This window comes from Corvus kubaryi, unplaced genomic scaffold (genome assembly GCF_017639235.1).
Source record: "Corvus kubaryi isolate FWS band 111438036 unplaced genomic scaffold, C.kubaryi_AGA036_p1.0 split1-65, whole genome shotgun sequence".
In the NCBI taxonomy this organism is placed as follows: domain Eukaryota; kingdom Metazoa; phylum Chordata; class Aves; order Passeriformes; family Corvidae; genus Corvus; species Corvus kubaryi.
The window spans coordinates 2,203,519-2,221,101 of NW_024582080.1; the positions used below are offsets into that span (position 1 = coordinate 2,203,519).

General features: G+C 43.3%; 2 protein-coding genes across 9 annotated transcripts in view; one reads left to right on the top strand and one right to left on the bottom strand.

Moving 5' to 3' along the window:
* The window catches only part of WDFY2 (WD repeat and FYVE domain containing 2), a 65,508-nt gene extending 57,455 nt beyond the window's left edge, over positions 1–8,053 (top strand). The window contains exons 9-12 of the mRNA XM_042014327.1: positions 1,056–1,157; positions 1,813–1,943; positions 2,278–2,386; positions 3,019–8,053. Of these exons, the coding sequence (XP_041870261.1) occupies positions 1,056–1,157; positions 1,813–1,943; positions 2,278–2,386; positions 3,019–3,048 (372 nt within the window). The 3' untranslated portion in view covers positions 3,049–8,053. The remainder of the gene's footprint in view (positions 1–1,055; positions 1,158–1,812; positions 1,944–2,277; positions 2,387–3,018) is intronic.
* A 2,496-nt stretch (positions 8,054–10,549) lies between these two features.
* The window catches only part of DHRS12 (dehydrogenase/reductase 12), a 31,801-nt gene continuing 24,767 nt past the window's right edge, over positions 10,550–17,583 (bottom strand). For 5 of the 8 annotated variants that reach the window (XM_042014329.1, XM_042014330.1, XM_042014335.1 and 2 more), the window contains 2 exons: positions 16,452–16,589; positions 10,550–13,912 (listed from right to left, as the gene is read on the bottom strand). In XM_042014329.1, coding sequence (XP_041870263.1) covers positions 13,785–13,912; positions 16,452–16,589 — 266 coding nt within the window. In that variant the 3' untranslated portion in view covers positions 10,550–13,784. Of the gene's footprint in view, positions 13,913–16,451; positions 16,590–17,583 lie in introns of those variants that run through there. The other 3 variants (XM_042014332.1, XM_042014333.1, XM_042014334.1) reach the window with 2 other exon arrangements.

Genomic DNA, 17,583 nt, shown 5'->3' on the forward strand with positions numbered 1-17,583 from the left:
GCTGTGTTTCTGTTTGACTACAAAGTGGTTACTTGTCACAAGCAAAATGTCTTCTTCATCTATAGTGTTCAAATGCCCAAGAGATGAAAAGTTATACACAGAGATGTAAATCTGTAGGCATTAAAAAGAAAGACTGTTTTGGGTAGAAAAGACAAGGATTTTTCCCAGCAGAATGAACTGCCTTCAGAATAACTGGCAGAAGAATATGAAACAGGTGGTTGCTTTATTGCTGGGGGTCAAAGCTATCCTGGGAGCTGAGGGTCTCCATCTGCCCTTAACTTACCTTTGCCTGACTTTTCTACTGTTTTTAGTTCTTAATCTTGGCTGTGTTTCTTGCCATTTTAATTTGCAGCATGTGAGAAACCAGTGGCTCTGAGAAGACAACTGCAGTTTGCTAATAGCATTTCCTCACAAAGTATTAAACAATATTTAGTGTTTATTTAAACTCACGGGTTGATGAGCGAAAAGAGTTTGGGTTTGGTTTGGGTTGTTCAGGTGAATCCTATCTTTCTCATCCCTGTGTGTGATTTGTAGCACAGGCACCTCTGACAGCAGGAACTCCTCTTAGGGTGTTAAAGAAAGAAAGAATATGAAAAACCCCAACTACATCAGCATTTCCCATAATTTTCCTTTCCCTTCATAAGAATTGCTTGGCTATTGGAAATACTAATTGACCCCAGCTCTCACCAGAGGCAATAGCAGGTGGTAAATGCTGTCCAGACAGGACAGAACAAAATATTTTTATATGTTTCATTCCAGAATTGGGTTGTTTCTGTGGTCTTATTATCAAATTCTTCTTCGTGATTTGGGTGAGAACTGTTCCTCCCATGTCCTTCAAAGCTAAGCCAAAAAGGACATCCCAGGGCACAAATGTCATCTTGTCATCATCAACAACAGTCAAAAGGGCATCTTGTGAAAATGGAGATATTAAATCAAACTTAGCTGGCCATATTGCCACACCACAACACATCTTTTTTGTCCTGCCTCTAGGCTCCATTGGAAATTTTTCTGCTTGTTGCTCACTTCCACTTTGTGTTTATGTGTGTGTGTTGCAGACCCCGGAGTGGCTGGATAGTGACTCCTGTCAAAAATGTGACCAGCCTTTCTTCTGGAACTTCAAGCAAATGTGGGACAGTAAGAAAATAGGCCTCAGGCAGGTTTGTATATGTCCCTTGGTGTGTTAACATGGTGCCATTAGGCTTTTCTCTCATAACAGATTCTGGCAACCTTTTCCCCCTAAAGCTTTGAGAACTTGCACTTTGTTCTTCCACTAAGTGCTCAGGGTGGGACAGTGGGTTCGCCTCTGAGGCTTGATTTTGTGACTGAAAGGAACAGACTGTTTTTTTTCCAATCAATCCCAATAGCAAATGCATGGAATAGGCCTTGGGCTGAATAGATTGGGGCCTTTCATGACTTTAGCCATGTGGGACTTTGCTCACTGTTAGTCAAATATGTTACAGAAAGAAATTTACAGCTGATTTTTGGAGATTGTACTGGAACCAAAGCTGTTTTCAATGAAATTGGATAAACATCTATAACTGCTCAGGCTGTACTGGGAAAGGCTTACTGGTCTGCTTGAAACATGCTGCTGTGTTTTCCTGCCTATCAGGAGAGGGCTGCAGATTGCAGACTATTACTAAAGGGGTGTAAAAATGCTGCATGTGCTCATGGAACCTGAGAAATGAGGTGTCTGGGACAGAGCTGAGCTGCATCGTGTCTTGCTGGAGTGAGATGGTAGAGCCAGTGGACCTGAGCAGTGACCTGGTCTGGGTTTGTAGCCTGAGATGTCTTTCTGCATGTTGTCTCCTACAGCATCACTGCCGGAAGTGTGGGAAAGCCGTGTGCGGGAAATGCAGCTCCAAGCGCTCCTCCATCCCACTGATGGGGTTTGAGTTTGAAGTGAGGGTCTGTGACAGCTGCCACGAGTCCATAACGGATGAGGAGTAAGTGTGGACACTGAGCCAGCTTGCACTGGAATGGGGAGAAACTCCTGTATCTGGAAGGGCCTGGGTGGGTGCAAGGCTCTAGGAGGGAGCAGCCTGGCATGGTGGTCCCTGGGCTTTCTCAGCAAGATAAGGAGGAGATGGAGCCAGGAGGGATAGAGAGCCCCCCATCCCTGTTCCTTTCATGCCAGAAAGGTCTCAGTGCAGTTTACAGAGTGGTTGCTGAATTAATGGCTTACAGCAGCAGCCAAATACTTTTTTCCTCAATAGCAAACATTTTGGGGGAAAATCCTGCAGTTAGAATTCTTGCTGACTTTTGGATTTCTTTCTTCAGGCGGGCGCCTACAGCTACTTTCCATGACAGTAAGCACAACATTGTTCACGTACACTTCGATGCCACCAGGGGGTGGCTGCTGACCTCGGGGACAGACAAGGTTATTAAGGTAAGAGCAAGAAATGTGCTCTAGCTCCTGTATTTCATTTCCTTTCCCTCTCCCATGTGGCTGCAGGGATGTCATACCTGGCTTCTTCCACCCAGAGACTTCTCACTGATGGATTTCAGCCCAATAAGGAGCAAGGAGGTCTGGGTCTATGAAGTTACTGCCTGAAGGGGCTGCGACAAGTGCTCACTGTAGCTTTCCCTTGAGGAAGACCAACTGATTTTCAGCATGCCAAATCTCAGTGTAGCTAGATAAAGAAATAGCTAAAATAATGACTAAGTTGTAACAGCTTGAGTAACTTAAAAAACCAAAACCCTCACAATGTGTTATGACTGTGCTGATCACTGAAGTTAGTAATGGAGTGGGAGTTTTTTTGGTTTAAGGCCAGCTATGAACCTGGCTCATACAGGTGAAACCTAGTGACATACAGAATGTCATTTGGTCAACCTCTACCACTCTGACACTGCTGGAAAATGAAATCAAACTTCTTCAGACTTGTTGCATCCACCTCTAACCATGCAGCCCCTCTTAACTGAAGAAAAGAGGTGCAAAATATTTGAAGATTCTATTTTTACTGTATCTTACTGTCTTTTACCATTATTCATTACGTTGTTATATTTTATTGTATTTAACAGCTGTGGGATATGACACCAGTAGTGTCTTGATGTTACATCAGTGGAACTTGAAAGGCGATACTTACAGAAGAAATGGATTTCCTAACCCTAATTATACTGCAGAAGATAGATAACACTGGGGGCATACAGCAGATGAGAAAGGAGCTAATGTGTTTACAACAGCTTTATGTCCTCTGCTTGATCCAGGCTGAACATTTGCACGAAGACTCTTTCCACTTCTTCTCAAAATATACAAGAAGGTATTTTTTTAACTAACGGTTTGTACGATCTGACTTTGGTTGTCTTGAGTTTGTTTGGAAAAATCTGTGTGCAGTGCAATTTTTAGTTTTTATATTTCACTATGTCCAGATACTTGCTGCTTTGTACAGAGGGTTCTTGGGTTGTGTCCTCCTCTGTGAGTTTTCAGTGTCAACAGACTGTGTAAGGCCATTGGCTCTCCCTGCAGCCAGTACCTGTTGGTTTGGGATATTTCTGTGGACCATGCTCTCTCCAGAGGAGGAACTCCAGGCACGGTCTCTGGTTGCATCACCGAGGAGCTGATGGACTAGTGCAATTCCTAAAAGGGCTCTACCGTCTACTTATCCTAGTGGGCATCATCCTGAGAGCATTCATTGGTTTGTATAATCTTCCTGCCTCTTCCTTTGCTGCACAAGTCACAGCACCAGGGGTCAGGTTACTCAGCAACTGATTTCTACAGAAAACTTGAAATAGTTTTCCAGCTCAGAGCATTACAAGGAGCACACAGACTTGTTTGAGTTTGATGAGGCTGGCAGGCTGATTCAAATGAAATCATTGGCAACAGGAACTTTTGGGAGTGTGTGCATGGAGGGGGGCAGATCTAAAACTGGCCTAGATCTGAAAAGTCTGGTTTATCTCTACCTCTACCTCTACCTTGCACAGCAACATTTCAGCATTTATACCTGTCTGTGTTGTTGAAGATGAATTTTGTTTTTCCTGTTTTCCGTTAGTCATATTTATTTTTTAAAATGCTGATGGTTTTTATTAATTTCCGCTATAGACCCAAAAGTGATATTGCTGAATGATGCCCATTGTCCTGTTGTCATATTTCACAGTTTCTCTTAAAAATAAACAGTATTTAAAAACCTGGATTGACCAAAATTACCTTTTTAGAATGACATTGTCAAGGTGAATAAACAAAAAAGCCCTTTTTTCCAAAGGGACCTTCTCTGAAGAGCCAACTCTCCATTCCATTAATCCATGTTACATTTTAGCATGGTATTACTCATGCACTTCAAAGAAACTGGTGTAGAGAATCGAACTGCAGACCAGACCAAAGGCTTTCCTGTATCTCCTGTTTCAGCAGGCCTTGTGGTTGTAGCTGCTGTGACGCAGCACACTGGTGGTGCTCAGTCTTGCCCTGTTTTGGACTTATATTTTTCCCTCTGTAGTGGGGAGGCCATGATGTTTGCCACTACAGAACACATTGCTACCTGGAGAAGCCTTGTGTTCTCTCTTGAGTAAGAATGCCAAAAGAAAATAAAGCCTCTCCTTTGTTTGCCCGGCAGCAACTCACTTTTGAGTGGGGGGAAAAAAAAAAGGTTAACTCAATCCATGGCATTAATTTTGGTCCAGTGAGCTGCTGCAGTAAAGGGTGATTGGACTTCTGTGTGCAAGTCACAGGACTGCTACGTATTTTCAGGGAAAATTCTCTTTTTAAGCATTCTATAAACTGTGATGAAGCATTTTGCAGTCATGTTCTCTGAAATGATGCCACATTGGGTTTCCTGGTCATACAGCCTGTTATTGGTTCCCCTCTAGATAGCATATTTTAAAGCATATTTTCAAACATAGTTCACACAGCACTATTATGTTTCCAGCTTGAAAGTTGTTTTCTTAGTCCTCTCACTTTCTCTCCTGGAAACTAGATGCTTGTTTCCTCTTGGAATGATTTTCATTACACCTTGTGCATGTTTTCTGATGACTGAAGTGTTCTTGGCTGTCAAAGCTACGCAAGATGAGCAAGTGGCCTGCCAGTATTTCATTGCAGCTGGAGAATACGTACAAAGCTTTGCTGGACTATGGTGTTCCATGTTCCTTTGGGCTCAGGGCCTTTTGGCCAAAGACCTGACCTGTGCTGTGCAGGGAGTGCATTTCATGGTGACAGAAACACGGGCGTGCCAAAATGAATTTAAATTGCTGTTAGGTGCTTGGTTCCTGAGGAGACAGCAGTGGCACCAAGTCTGGGACTGCTCACACTGATGGAGTGGTGGAGTCAGCAAGCTGAGTATCTGCCTCTGGGCCAACGCCTAGTCCTGAACATGTAATGTGCAAACAGGTGAAGAACTGATTCCAAAGGAGGCTAAATTTGAGAATGACTTGTTTGGACTGTTCTGCAATAAACTCTTGGCCACTCCCCCATTGTCTTCCAAGGAGTCATGGTTTCAATGTTGCTTATGTGTGGACGTGGGGTATGCAAAACCATTTTGCAAAATTTTCCTGGCTGTTCTTTCTGACTGAACGACCTGCAGGATCATCTGGATTTAAGCTAAACATCTCCTTATCTTGCAGTCTCAGGACAAACTGGTCTGGGCTTAGAAAATTATATAAGCTGAAAGTGAAGCTGCGGGGGAAGGGAAATTTGTCCCTTTTCAATGCCCTTAAGAGCATAATGTAGAGATATGAAGGGAAAATAGATGTTTCTAATTCAGTAATTCTTTTACCTTCCAAATGAAACAAGAAAGATTTGACACTGGGAGAGTTAAAATGCCTGCCTTCCTCTTCTGTTGTTAGAGTAGCAATCTCAGTTTCTTCTGTCTACTAGATCTATACGAAAAGGGATCCCTGTTGCCTGGTCCTTTTTGTTTCCATTTTACTTACTGAATAACAAATTTGAGCTATTTTCATTAATTGCATTATTGGAGGATGGGAGGAGGGTGTGTTTTGATACTGGTGCAAACTGCAGTGCCACACACACGCACTCAAAGCCCAGCCCACTTTCCCTGGGGCTGCTGAAGGGCAGTAGCTTTTAGTGATATCTCCTGCTGTGACAAGGGGCACACGAACAGTGCTGGCCTCCCTCTGCTCTTTACATCAGAAAAGGTGACTGTCATTTCTCCCTTAGCTGGTGTTTCCTAGTGGGAAGAGGCAGTGTTCTCCAGAGCATCTGGTGCTATTCTTGACTTTTAAATGAGCAGTGTCTGCAGAGCTTAGGCAGGTGATGGGGCAGGCGCCGGTCACATACGCAGTGCCTGAGCAGCTTGCTAGAGCCACTTGTGTCCTGGGTGGGGCAATCTGAGCCCCAAACTTCAGTCTTTTAAAGCTGAAAATATTTAAGTGAAGGGAAAAGAATGTGGGCATCTGCTTGCAATGTAGCATTGATGGTCCTCCCATCTACAAGAAGACCTAACATCATGGTTAAATGTTGAAACAGGGTAGTGATAGGGCTAAAAGTCAGCCAGTCTGGCAGAGGATAATCCAGAACAGTGCCATTGGTGTGCTCAGCTGTGAGCACCCTTGTCTGCAGCTGCTTTTTGCATCCAAGCCCAGGTGACCTCCCTACTCTGTCCTCCTGAACTTGAGGCCATCACCTGAATGTCAGCACGTGGGCTCTTAGTACATCAGGAGTGGTTATGGCACTTTGCCTGAGAGGGTGCCATGAGTATCTCCAGTACTGGGAAGGGAGGGATGTGTTCCCTTTGAATGGGGTTAGTTGCTGATAAGAAGGTAGACAGACGGATGTGCAAAAAGGATGATCCAAAACAGTTGTATGGGGAAAAAAATTGCCTTATGCCTGCTGAGGAAATCATTGTTAAAAAGGAATATTCAACTTTTTTTTCCTGTGTCCGGTTCTGTGCTTCCCAGTACAAGAGAGAAATGAAACTGCTGGAGGGAGTCCAGCAAAGGGCTGCTGAGATGGTGAAGGTACTGGAGCATATCTGGGAGAGCTGGGACTGTTCTCCCTGGAGAAAAGAAGGCTCAGAGGGATCTCATCAGTGTGTGTAAATGCCTGAAGGAAGGGTCCACAGAGAATGCACTGGTGTCCAGTGACAGGGCCAGAGGCAATGGGCACAAACTGAAACACAGGAGATTTCCTCTGAACATCAGGAAACAGTTTTTACTGTGAGGGTGACTGAGCCTGGGCACAGAAGGGCCAGGCAGGTAGTTTGTGCATTCTCCATCCTTGGAGATATTCAAAACCCAACTGGACATGACCCCAGGCAACCAGCTCTAAGTGACCCTGCTTCAGCAGGATCAGATGACCTTTGGAGGGTCTTTGCCACTGCAGCCATTCTGTGATTCAAAATCCACTTAATGTCTGTGTCTACTCTATTGCTTAGAGAGGGAAAAATCTAAACTACTACCAAATTAGTTACTAACAAATTGGCAAATATTACCTACATCTGTCCTCACTGTTTCAAACAGGATTTGTGTATCAGCGACCAAAATTCTGTTTTGTAGCACACAGGAAATAGGGCTACAATGTGTGGTTTTACAGGCCGTGTCCTTTCCAGGAGACCACATTGAGCACATGGGATGTTTTCAATTAGGACTTAGAAGACTTTTTTCTATGTGTGGCAAAAGTATGCAACAGTAACAACAAACTTGATCCTTTTTTCAGGATGCATTGATGTGCTGAGTCCCTTCAGTGATGACCTCTTATGTAATATTGAGGAAGACAGAGATTTTTCTCTTCAAAATTGCATCTTGTGAATGTTGGCAGGAAATCTTTGCTCCTCAGAAGAAAAACAGTGGTCCATAGTTTGCTAATAACCTGAAGTTCTGGGATTTGAGATTAACTTTGTGTGATCAAATGTGACTTTGAATTGCATTTTCCCAGTCTGGGGATTTTCCCTTGTGACCAGTCTTTGGCCATGACTGAAATTTTGTTTGCTGCAGGACACATTGTACAGCTCAGAAGAGAAAGATTGAGTTCAATTGAAACTGCTGCCAAGTAGGGACATTGAACTCAAACCAAAATAAAAACAAGAGATCAGAGTCCTGACAAAGTCTTTGCAAAGAGGGGACACCTAGAAAGAATGTTATCACCATACAAACAAAAATAAACAAAAAAACACCCAAACACCCCCCCCCCAAAAAAAAAGCACCTACAGTACAGAAATGAATATTCATCAGAACTGTATAAAGCCAAACCATCCCCCATCCCAGCACTGTAAGCCAGCCAGCAGCCATGGTCCAGATTCAGAAGTCACAAGGAACATATAATTGTTCCAGTCTATGAAGATTTGACTTCCATTTCTTGTTCTTTGGTTTAATTGCCAAATAATATTTATCTACCTCAAATAGTTTTTTCAGAACTGCACTAAATGCATCAGCACTTTGACATTAAGAGGATGGGGAAGAGACACATCCCTACTGAGATGGTGCAGAAGAGGTTATCAGGCCTTATGAAGATAGTTTTGCCTCTCTCCAGTTATTGGTTCTTTAGACATTAAATACTCAATTTATTCAAGGGTTTACCACCTTTATACTTACATTTTATAACAGGTCAGGGCTTTCTTCATATGCAAAAAACCCATTGCTAACACCCCTATTTTGTCCTGTCTGAAGAAAATTCTGTGGGGTTGCCATGGCCAAGTAATTAAGAAATTTTCACAAATAAACAAGTACCCAAACTTACTTGCTACATCTTTGTCATTAGCACTAGTTTTAGCTGTGGTTTAGCTTTCTAAAGGCTGAGCATTGCTTCTGACTCCGCTTGGTAAGTTAAGTTCGTCATACTGACCAGTATCTTGTTGGCTTTGCTGTCTTTTTGATTAGAGGGATTTTATTTAAAAACATAATCTTACTGGCTTTTGTTCAGGTCAGTGTTTTGTAGGAATGCTGCTCAGCAATTTGACCATCTTTTCTAACTTTCATTGTAAAACTTCCCAGTACTGTTCCATTATGTAAATAAGTGTCTCTGATGTAGCTGAATAAATTGTGGTATCTTAACCCCACTAAATTAATTTCTATCAGCTTTTGGCTATTTCTTTTCCTTCTCTTTGTGTGTAATGAGGAATTTGGTTTATTGAGTTTTGACTGGACTCATTCACCTCCCTGTTCTGTGAATTGTCATAAAACTGACAACTATTGTATAGACACATTCTTTGCCAGGACAAATTCTTGCCCTGAGTGCCTTGGCAATGGGTGGGCAGCCCAAAGGAAATGGTGTCCGAGCAGTGGGGGAATTGCACAATTTTGTGCATCACTCCAAGGCTTCCTGTGGATCATGGATTCTGAACTGAAAAGTAAAGAGAAGATGCTCAAGATTTTTAACCATCTAAGAAAGTGGCAGCTCCTGGGATCTCTCTCCCTGAAGTTTGCACAAGTGCAGGTTTTGCCACTCTTCCTCTGTTTGGACAATATTTTTATCTGTGAAATGGCACTGGCAGTGCTGGTACAGCAAAGGTTTGAGTTGTTTCTCCTGGCAGCAGGGTAGAAACCTGTCCTGCTGAAGACCTTTGGCCAAGCTGACACTGTGTCTCTTCGTAAAGCTGAACATTAGCTTTTGTTTTGAGAGAGAACAAACTTCCTTCAGAGGAATACATCATTTTTCCTTAAGTTTATCTGATGGCTCCCTCTAGAGAGAGGAACATAAATACTGACCTACTTCACAAATTGAAGTTCTTGGATTTGATCACTTTTAGTCCCAGAAGTGGTTTTGTTGCACTTGCTGCCCGTCAGACTCGGTGCCTTTTCAAAGGCTTCTTTCTCTCATTGTCTAGATCTGCACTTTTTGGGTGACTGCAGGAATACAGAGTTTTTGAGTCCTCTTAGTTGCATTTCAAAATTATCTCCTGTAATCAGTCACTGGCTCTGCCTGAATGTGCCCGGAACTACCTCTCCCTACAAAGCAAGAGATGGAAGCCTGAGGAAAAAGGGAAATACTGTGAGCTGAGCCAGGGAAGATGCGAACCTTTGTGCTGCTGGAGTGGAAACTGCCTGTTTAAAATGACAGTGGGTGGATGTTGACCAGCACTAATTTTAGATAAGTATGATCCAGTGTCACGAGATGGGGTGCTTTATTTTTGCAGGGAGGGTGAGAAAATAACATACAGAGGAACTTACAGATTAAACTGCTTCATAGCTGCCCTCCTCCTTTGTTCCATCAGGTTGTTCCCTGAAAGAGTAACTCCATGTTCACTCTCCACTCCCCAAGTTCACCCCTACTTAATGAAAACTAGTACTGCTCCAAGTGCCATGGCTTTTAGAAAGGCTCTGTCATTACGAAAACACAAATTAGTACTTGTACTGACAATTGAAATGGCTGGGACTGTCCCCCACCAAATAAATTGATTCACATTGAGGTTTGCAGGACTGACTTACCAGGCTCAATGAAGGATATAGCAGAACTCCCTTCTTTGAGCCCAGGCAGTGCATGTTCAACATCCCACCTGAGCCTTATTTAACAGGAAGGAGTGGCCCTACTCACACCTTATTCCCAGTGAGTGGAACACAGAAGCTGGAGCATGTGTTACTGCAAATGCCAAGTTGGTATTTGTAATTTACTCCAAAATAGTGAGGTAATAGTGAGGTATGGGAAAGCCCCCATTCAAAGGCAAACAACAAGTAATTTTTTACACCTTTAATCAATAGCAGGTTGATTTAGTTTGTTGGAGTTTTTTTAAACAAAGAATAAAGATGACCCAGAAAAGAGGAAATGCAGTTTACAAAATTGTTTGATACTTGTTACATTGACCTCCTAAAATTTTCATCCAAGATGAGAAGTTGCAGTGGCCTCTGCATCAATGAGTCAGTCCCACTGCACTGACGATGGGCTGTGCCTTTCCATTAGGATGTAGGGAAATGACCGACTCCACATGAGCTCTGTGGTGCTACACTCCTGTGCAAAATCCGTGAGAAAAAAACCTTCCCAACTAGGTGACTTCACAAAATGAAGAAAAATGTGAAGCCATCAGAATGAGGTCAGAGTCATAGAAGCCTCAAAGCTGCCACAAGAAGTGTTGGGCAGGGCATGGACAGGAAAGGGTGGCAAGAGCTGCTGCTGTGCTTGTCATTCCATTCCCATGAACCAGGTGTGCTCTCAAGTTTCCAGCATGCACTGCTTAGCAAGGACCCGTGCCACCTTCATTTTCTGGTCATCTGTGACTGGATACCGTTTTTATTTTGCTTCTAAGTTTTAAAAGTGGAAAAGGAGACTGAGGGGAGACCTCACTGCAGTTACAACTTCCTTGTGAGGGGAAGAGGAGGGGCAGGCACTGATCTCTTCTCTGTGGTGACCAGTGACAGGACCCAAGGGAATGGCCTGAGGTTGTGTCAGGGGAGGTTTAGGTTGGATACTACAAAAAAGTTCTTCACCCAGAGGGTGGCTGGGCACTGGAACAGGCTCCCCAGGGAAGTGGTCACAGCACCAAGCCTGACAGGGTTCAAGAAGTGTTCGGACAATGCTCTCAGGCACAGGGTGTGACTCTTGGGGTGTCCTGTGCAGGGCCAGGAGATGGACTCAATGATCCTTGTGGGTCCCTTCTGACTCAGCATAATCTGTGATTCTGTGATACATGAAGGTACGAGTCATTCTGAACTGCATTAACGCAAATCCCCTCACTGGCTTGCAGCCACATGCCATGTTTGCTGTCGTGGAATCGGGCTGAAATAAAGCGTCAGCAGGACCACAATACCAAAGTGTGTGAGACTCTGGACTTTGTTTCTAATTGCTTCTCCTGTGGTTTAATTCTTTTTAAATCACAAGTGCTCTTAAACCATAGCATGTTGCTCTTTGACACTGTGACCAAACTTTGATTAAAGCAGTTTTCTTAACTTTGGCTTCATTTTAAAGCTGTGATTTTAAAGCAAAATGAAAATTATAGGCTATTCAAATATACTACTGCAGAATGTGGACTAAAATGTGTTAAATATATATAGATAGTACACTTTTTTTACTTTTATGAACTATTTAAATACCAGTCATCAAACTTTTCTTCTGTACTGCAGAGCTGAGAAGCAAATTGACCTAAATATTAAATAATGCATATATTTTTATTAGCCTTGCAGCTATTGCTATAAGAAATGTAGTTACTATATAGGCTTCCAGCCATGCTCTTGTTTTGGGTAACTGTATTTAACAGTTGGAACCACAGACTTGCAGGAAATAAACGTCTGTACAAGCCTTGCTGTTGTTTTCTTTCACTGGAGTGCAAGAAGGAGTTAAGTTTATAAATGAGGCAATAGTTTGAATGCTGACCCAGCCTCTTCAGGAGGAGCTGTGACAGCTTGACTTGTCTCACTCAGCACTGCTTATCACAGGAAAATTTTTCTCAGGGCCCCTCTGACAGCAAAGTCTTTATTTCCAAGGAGATTGACAATAGGCTGAAAAAAGCAGTTTTTTCTCAAACTGATATTTAATAGGAGGCCTTTCAATAATGAGGAAATAGCATCAGCCAGGAGGAAACTAAATTACATAAAGCAGACATAAGGAATTCTCCTCTGTCCATCAGCAGCCTTTAGCCCCCAGTCACTGCAGAGCTCAAGAACATCTGTGTTATATTTGTGTTTAGGTCCTTTGTCCTACCACACTGGTGTGAGCCACATGTGAAACAGTGCAGCAGCGAGGCCGGGATCTGGAGGCAGTTGGTTAATAAACACAGTTCAGGAGAAAAGGTGTTACCTTTGTTAACAATAGTCTTGGCTTTGCAGTAAATCTGAAATAATTAAGATGAATGAATCCCACCAAAATATCTTAATCTGAGCTGATTGTCTTCAGCACTATTAGAAAGATGCAGCACTGTAGGTGGTGTTTCTTAAACTAGATCCAGTAAATTGCTGTGAAAAAGCCCATTTTTTCCTCTACCAATTTACAGTGAGAAACTCAGTGAGTAATTCAAATGTCCACAGATCAGGTAAGATGAATCCTGTCCTCTGTGTCTGGAAGTAAACAGATCCAGACAAAATCCTCTCATCAGGAGGTGGATTCTCCTCTAAAACCTGTGCCCTGCCAGTGTTCCCTTCCCCTCTTAATCCATTCATAATGATAAAGAAATTCCCTTTAATCTCTCACAGAAATGGCAAGCAGGTACAGCTTAGCATGTCGTTGTTTCTTTTCATGCCTACAGTCATGCAGCCATTTCTCCACTGGATCCAGCCATGTCTGGGTGTATTGTGTTGAAACCTCCTACTTCATGATATTTTGACATAAATGGGATAATATTTAGCCCTGGCTCCATAAAGTAATGTGGAAGGCATTTGGCACTGTTCCTAAATTCTTGCTGTTTAAACATGAGGAAGCAGATCACTTCTGCATACCAGCACTAATTTATAGAAACTGAAGGATGTGAGGAATCATTCCCTTTAAACTAAGCAGGCTCTGTGAGAGTTTCTGCATTCCCAGTTACCATGTGTGAGCCAAATCACCTTCATGCAGTGAAAGAAGCCACCAAGCCACCAACCTGTTAAATACAGCAGTTAAAGTTGTTTAAAGCATTCCCACTTCTTTCCTGAAGTCCTTCACAAAGGCTACTGAAGGTACACTCCTCTGCATTTCTCTATGCAAAGTGTTTTAAATTTTTCTAGGTAACTTTACAAAGTCTTGGGGTTTATTTTAATGCCTCTCAATTTTTCTTCCAGTCCAAAGGATACAACCTTAGTGTGTTTTGAGGCAGCAGCTGCATATTCACAATGGGAGAGACTCGACAGCAGAATAAAAATTACACAGGTGCCACTCTACCACCTCATTATGAAAACACCTGAACCCAATTCATTTTTAGCAGGCCTATGGAATCCTATTTCCCCTCAACAGCAGGTTACTGTGTAATTAGAAGATTTGTGGTGACACTGTGTCAGCAGAGACACTAAGTTCCTGGAGAAACAGATTTAAACTTCTGGGAGAACTCTTCCAGCATCTGCATTAGTTTCTCTTCATCCTCTGGGGGACTGTGGGTGTATGCCAGGGGTAGGTGTGTAGGGACTGGTTGCCTGTCTGGAAGAAAAGAAAAGAAACACCAACCCTTATGGGTACATTTAACTCTCTTCTAGCAGAAAAGAGGTTTTCCTGATGGGTTCTATACTGCTCAAACACACCTCATGGTCTTGAAGCCAGGAAACTTACCTGCTAGGTACCTGTAAATAAGGCTAGTTAAGCATATCTTCTAAACCAAAAATTAAACTAATTCAACTTGTATTTTGGAACTAGAGTGATTTTACTGTAGCACAGCATGACCTGTAGAGCAAGCACCCATTTGCAGCTAGGGACAGTATAGGAAAAGGAAGGCTTCCTTGTGAGGTTATGCCTGTCACTAGTGCAACAACTGCAGGCAAAGAGCAATAGCTGGAGTTTGTTGCTGCAGCCAGAGGATGCTTTTGCACTTGAAACAACATTTTTTCTTGCCTCCTGGATAATGTTTCTAGTACTGTGCAGATCCCCAGCTGGGACTTGGTAGTTAGGATTATTTTCAATCTTAAAATGCTTACTTTCATCCTTGGAAACAATGGTTAAATTCTAAATGCAAAGGAATTTGGGCTTATTGCTCAATCGCCATAAGCGACACATATCCAAGTTTGCTCAGTTCGATGCTTTGCTTGGTTTTCCAAATCTCATGCCTGTCACTCACTTTGTAAATACAGCTGTTACCACCATCCACTCTAAGGGATTTTCCCCTCCAAAAACATGGTATCTAGAGCCCGGGAGCCTTATGACAATGCTGTCAGAAGTGTGTGGAACAACAGTCAGAGCACTGGTGCAGCACTGTTAAGTCTGTTCAGTGAGCCCAACTTCCACAGCAGCCAGCTGAGACAAAAAGAGCAAGTTGTTGCAACCCTGGGCAGCAGATTTCCCTGAAAACCTATCAGGCTGCCACAGGGCTTCCCAGGAGAGCAGAGATACTTGCTCTCTTAAGAGCAAGTGTTCAATTGACTGCACACACCACATAGCTTCTGCTCATGGAAAACTGAGGAGAGAGAAACATGCAGAGGAACATTCCCTTCTCCATTGTTGATTATGAACTGCTTCCCACCTAGCCATAGTGCTTGCAGTAGCCTGTGCTAAAGTTTGGGAACTAGGTGTGAAAGCCAAGTTCAGCATCGTAGAGAAGATGCTTCTAGTCTTTGGAAAGCAGGTCTCTGTTAAACATTTTTTATATATTTTAGCAGATGCAGAGAATTCTGGTAGTACTAGTCATGTTCTCACTTCCCTTTATTTCTTTCTCAGAAAAAAAAAAAGCTGGCTTTGGTTTGTTCTCAGAAGGAACAGTAAAAGAGAATGTAGAAAATGGAGGGAAACTGTGACTGATTTGGAATGGCTGCCCAGGACCAGAAGCGTGGGGTTTGTGGTGAAGTGCTCCTGCACCCCAAACCCTTTACTGAAAGGGCCTGAAGAGTGCCCATGTTAAGCTGTGGCTTCCAAAAGGCAGTAGGAGCAAGAAATAAATTACCTCACCACTACTTGATAAGCACAGGACACATACTCAGAACTTCTCCTGCAGCTTTAAGAGCAGTCATGCCAGGACCAAAGCTCTCAAAAGTCAATAGCTTTAGCTAAAGAGCCAGGGCATGTTCTCTGTTTACCAAAGCTGGGGGTAGACAAAGGCCAAAGGCAAGAGCCTGGTGGAACTATGAAAGAAACAGAAAGAATGACTGAGCAGAAGCCTTAGGACCAGAAGAAAGTGATTGGAGTAAGAGAAAGGCAAAGCCTGGTTCTACAAAGACGGCTGACCAGCTGGGATGTGGGGTTTCCACATGGACCACATGCTGACATGAAAAATGTCCGTTTAAGTATCTGTCAGCCAACCCTGTGTGACTGTCTGTGGGACAGAAGGGACAAAGTCAACCCAAATGTGGAAAAGTCTGAGCTTCCTGCATTCTGCATACAGAGATTCAGTGGATCAGGATTTGAGTGCCACATCCAACAGAAGTACTGAGCTTCTGTAAGCAATTACCCTGAGTTTTCTCTTTCTGGACTGACCTGCATCACCACTGAGGCATCCCTGCTTCCAGCTGCTCCTACAAAGATGCCTGTCATTTGCTTGGGAGAAAAGAAAGGCTCTGTCCTACTTTTCCATCCGCTAAGCTAACAGTGCCAAAAATGCCACTGTGCTCAAGTGTCTGCCCAGTGTTAGAGAAAGGGGGAATTGGCAGTTTTAGCTAGCATGGAACAGTAGGAAGAACCTGTCATAGCAAAGCCAACTCCCAGCGCTCTGTGAGAAAGATGCTCACTTCCTGGCATCATAAAAGATGCTGTTTGACTGCTGTGATTCACCTTCCTTTGGCACAGTCCCACATGCAGCCATTTTCATTACAAAAATCCCCAACCCTCCCTAAAGAAATGCTTTGAAGTCTCTATCAGCCACTTCAGAGGACAAAAGCACAGCGTTCAGTCGAGCCTTTAGACTTGAAACGACTTTGAGAAATGCTTTATCCTTTGAACAAGCTGCCTGGTGCAGCCTTCATCCCCTTCCAGGCCAGACAGGGATCCTAAGCTCAGGCAGGCTAGGGATCTCCAGTGAGAGACACTGCCTCCTTACCCTGGAAGAACAAGCCACTGGGCAGCTTTGTTGCTTCAGCTGACACTGCCAGCCACAGGACGGTGTCAGCTCCCTGGGCCTCCGTGCGCAGCGAGTTCCTCATCCTCTCGTAGAAATCAGGCATGGACGACCTCACGGCTGGAAAGGATAACAGTGGAATGGTGGCCTGCCATGCAAGGCTTTTTTGATACAAAAAAACCCCAAAAAACAGAACAGCTTCAAATTGCCATTTTGTGTGTAGGAAGGAGAGAAGGTATCTCTGGAGCTTATGGAAGAAAATGAGTATTTTCCCCTATCTGGGAGTAGGATGGTTTGTGGGAGAATAGCACTAAGCTGCCAGATGATCCACCACTTGTTTGTTTGGGTCAAATTACAGGGACAAAACTGACGACAGGATCTGTAAGAGCTTCTCGTGCCAATTCCATTCTGAACTGTAAAGATGACAAACTCAGGGGAAACACCAATTCCAAAAACCAGATATTTAATGGGATATTTAGCTCCTATTTTCTCACCAGTTTTAGGAAACCAGTTTCAGCACTGTATTTAAAAACTGCACACATCCTGTCTAAACTCTGTTTTCATTTAATTTTGTCCAATAGGTGATGACTGTAGGCCCATCTACTATAGGTGTTTATTTTTGGGGGTTGGAGAGTCTTTGAACTTGTAGGTGGGATAACTTTATGGTTCATTAGGTTTGAAATCCACAAAGGAAGTGCAAAAATAAATGTATTTTAAAGAAAAAGAAATACCAGGATTTTAAGTTGGAAAGGGCTATTTTCAAGCATAAAGTAGACAGGGTAAATGCTTCTGTCGTCAGAAGCAAATGTTGGAAACTGCATTCCTATAGGACACCTAGAGATGGAACTGCTATTCTGCATCCCAAGCTTGGGCACTGGGGGCTGGTAACACTGGGGAATGCAACATGCATACTGCATGACTGATGCTGGCCCACCTGCTGAGGCACAGTCACTGAAGAACAGCTGCAGCTCTGACAAAGGGCTGAATGGCCAAACTGCTGCTCAACAGCAGTAAACGTTTAGGGGGAGAGTACAGGAACAGGGCTTGCACAGTGGTGCATTCTCCTACACGCCCTCACAAATTCCCAATGTCTGCATGCTGGTACTTACAGAGG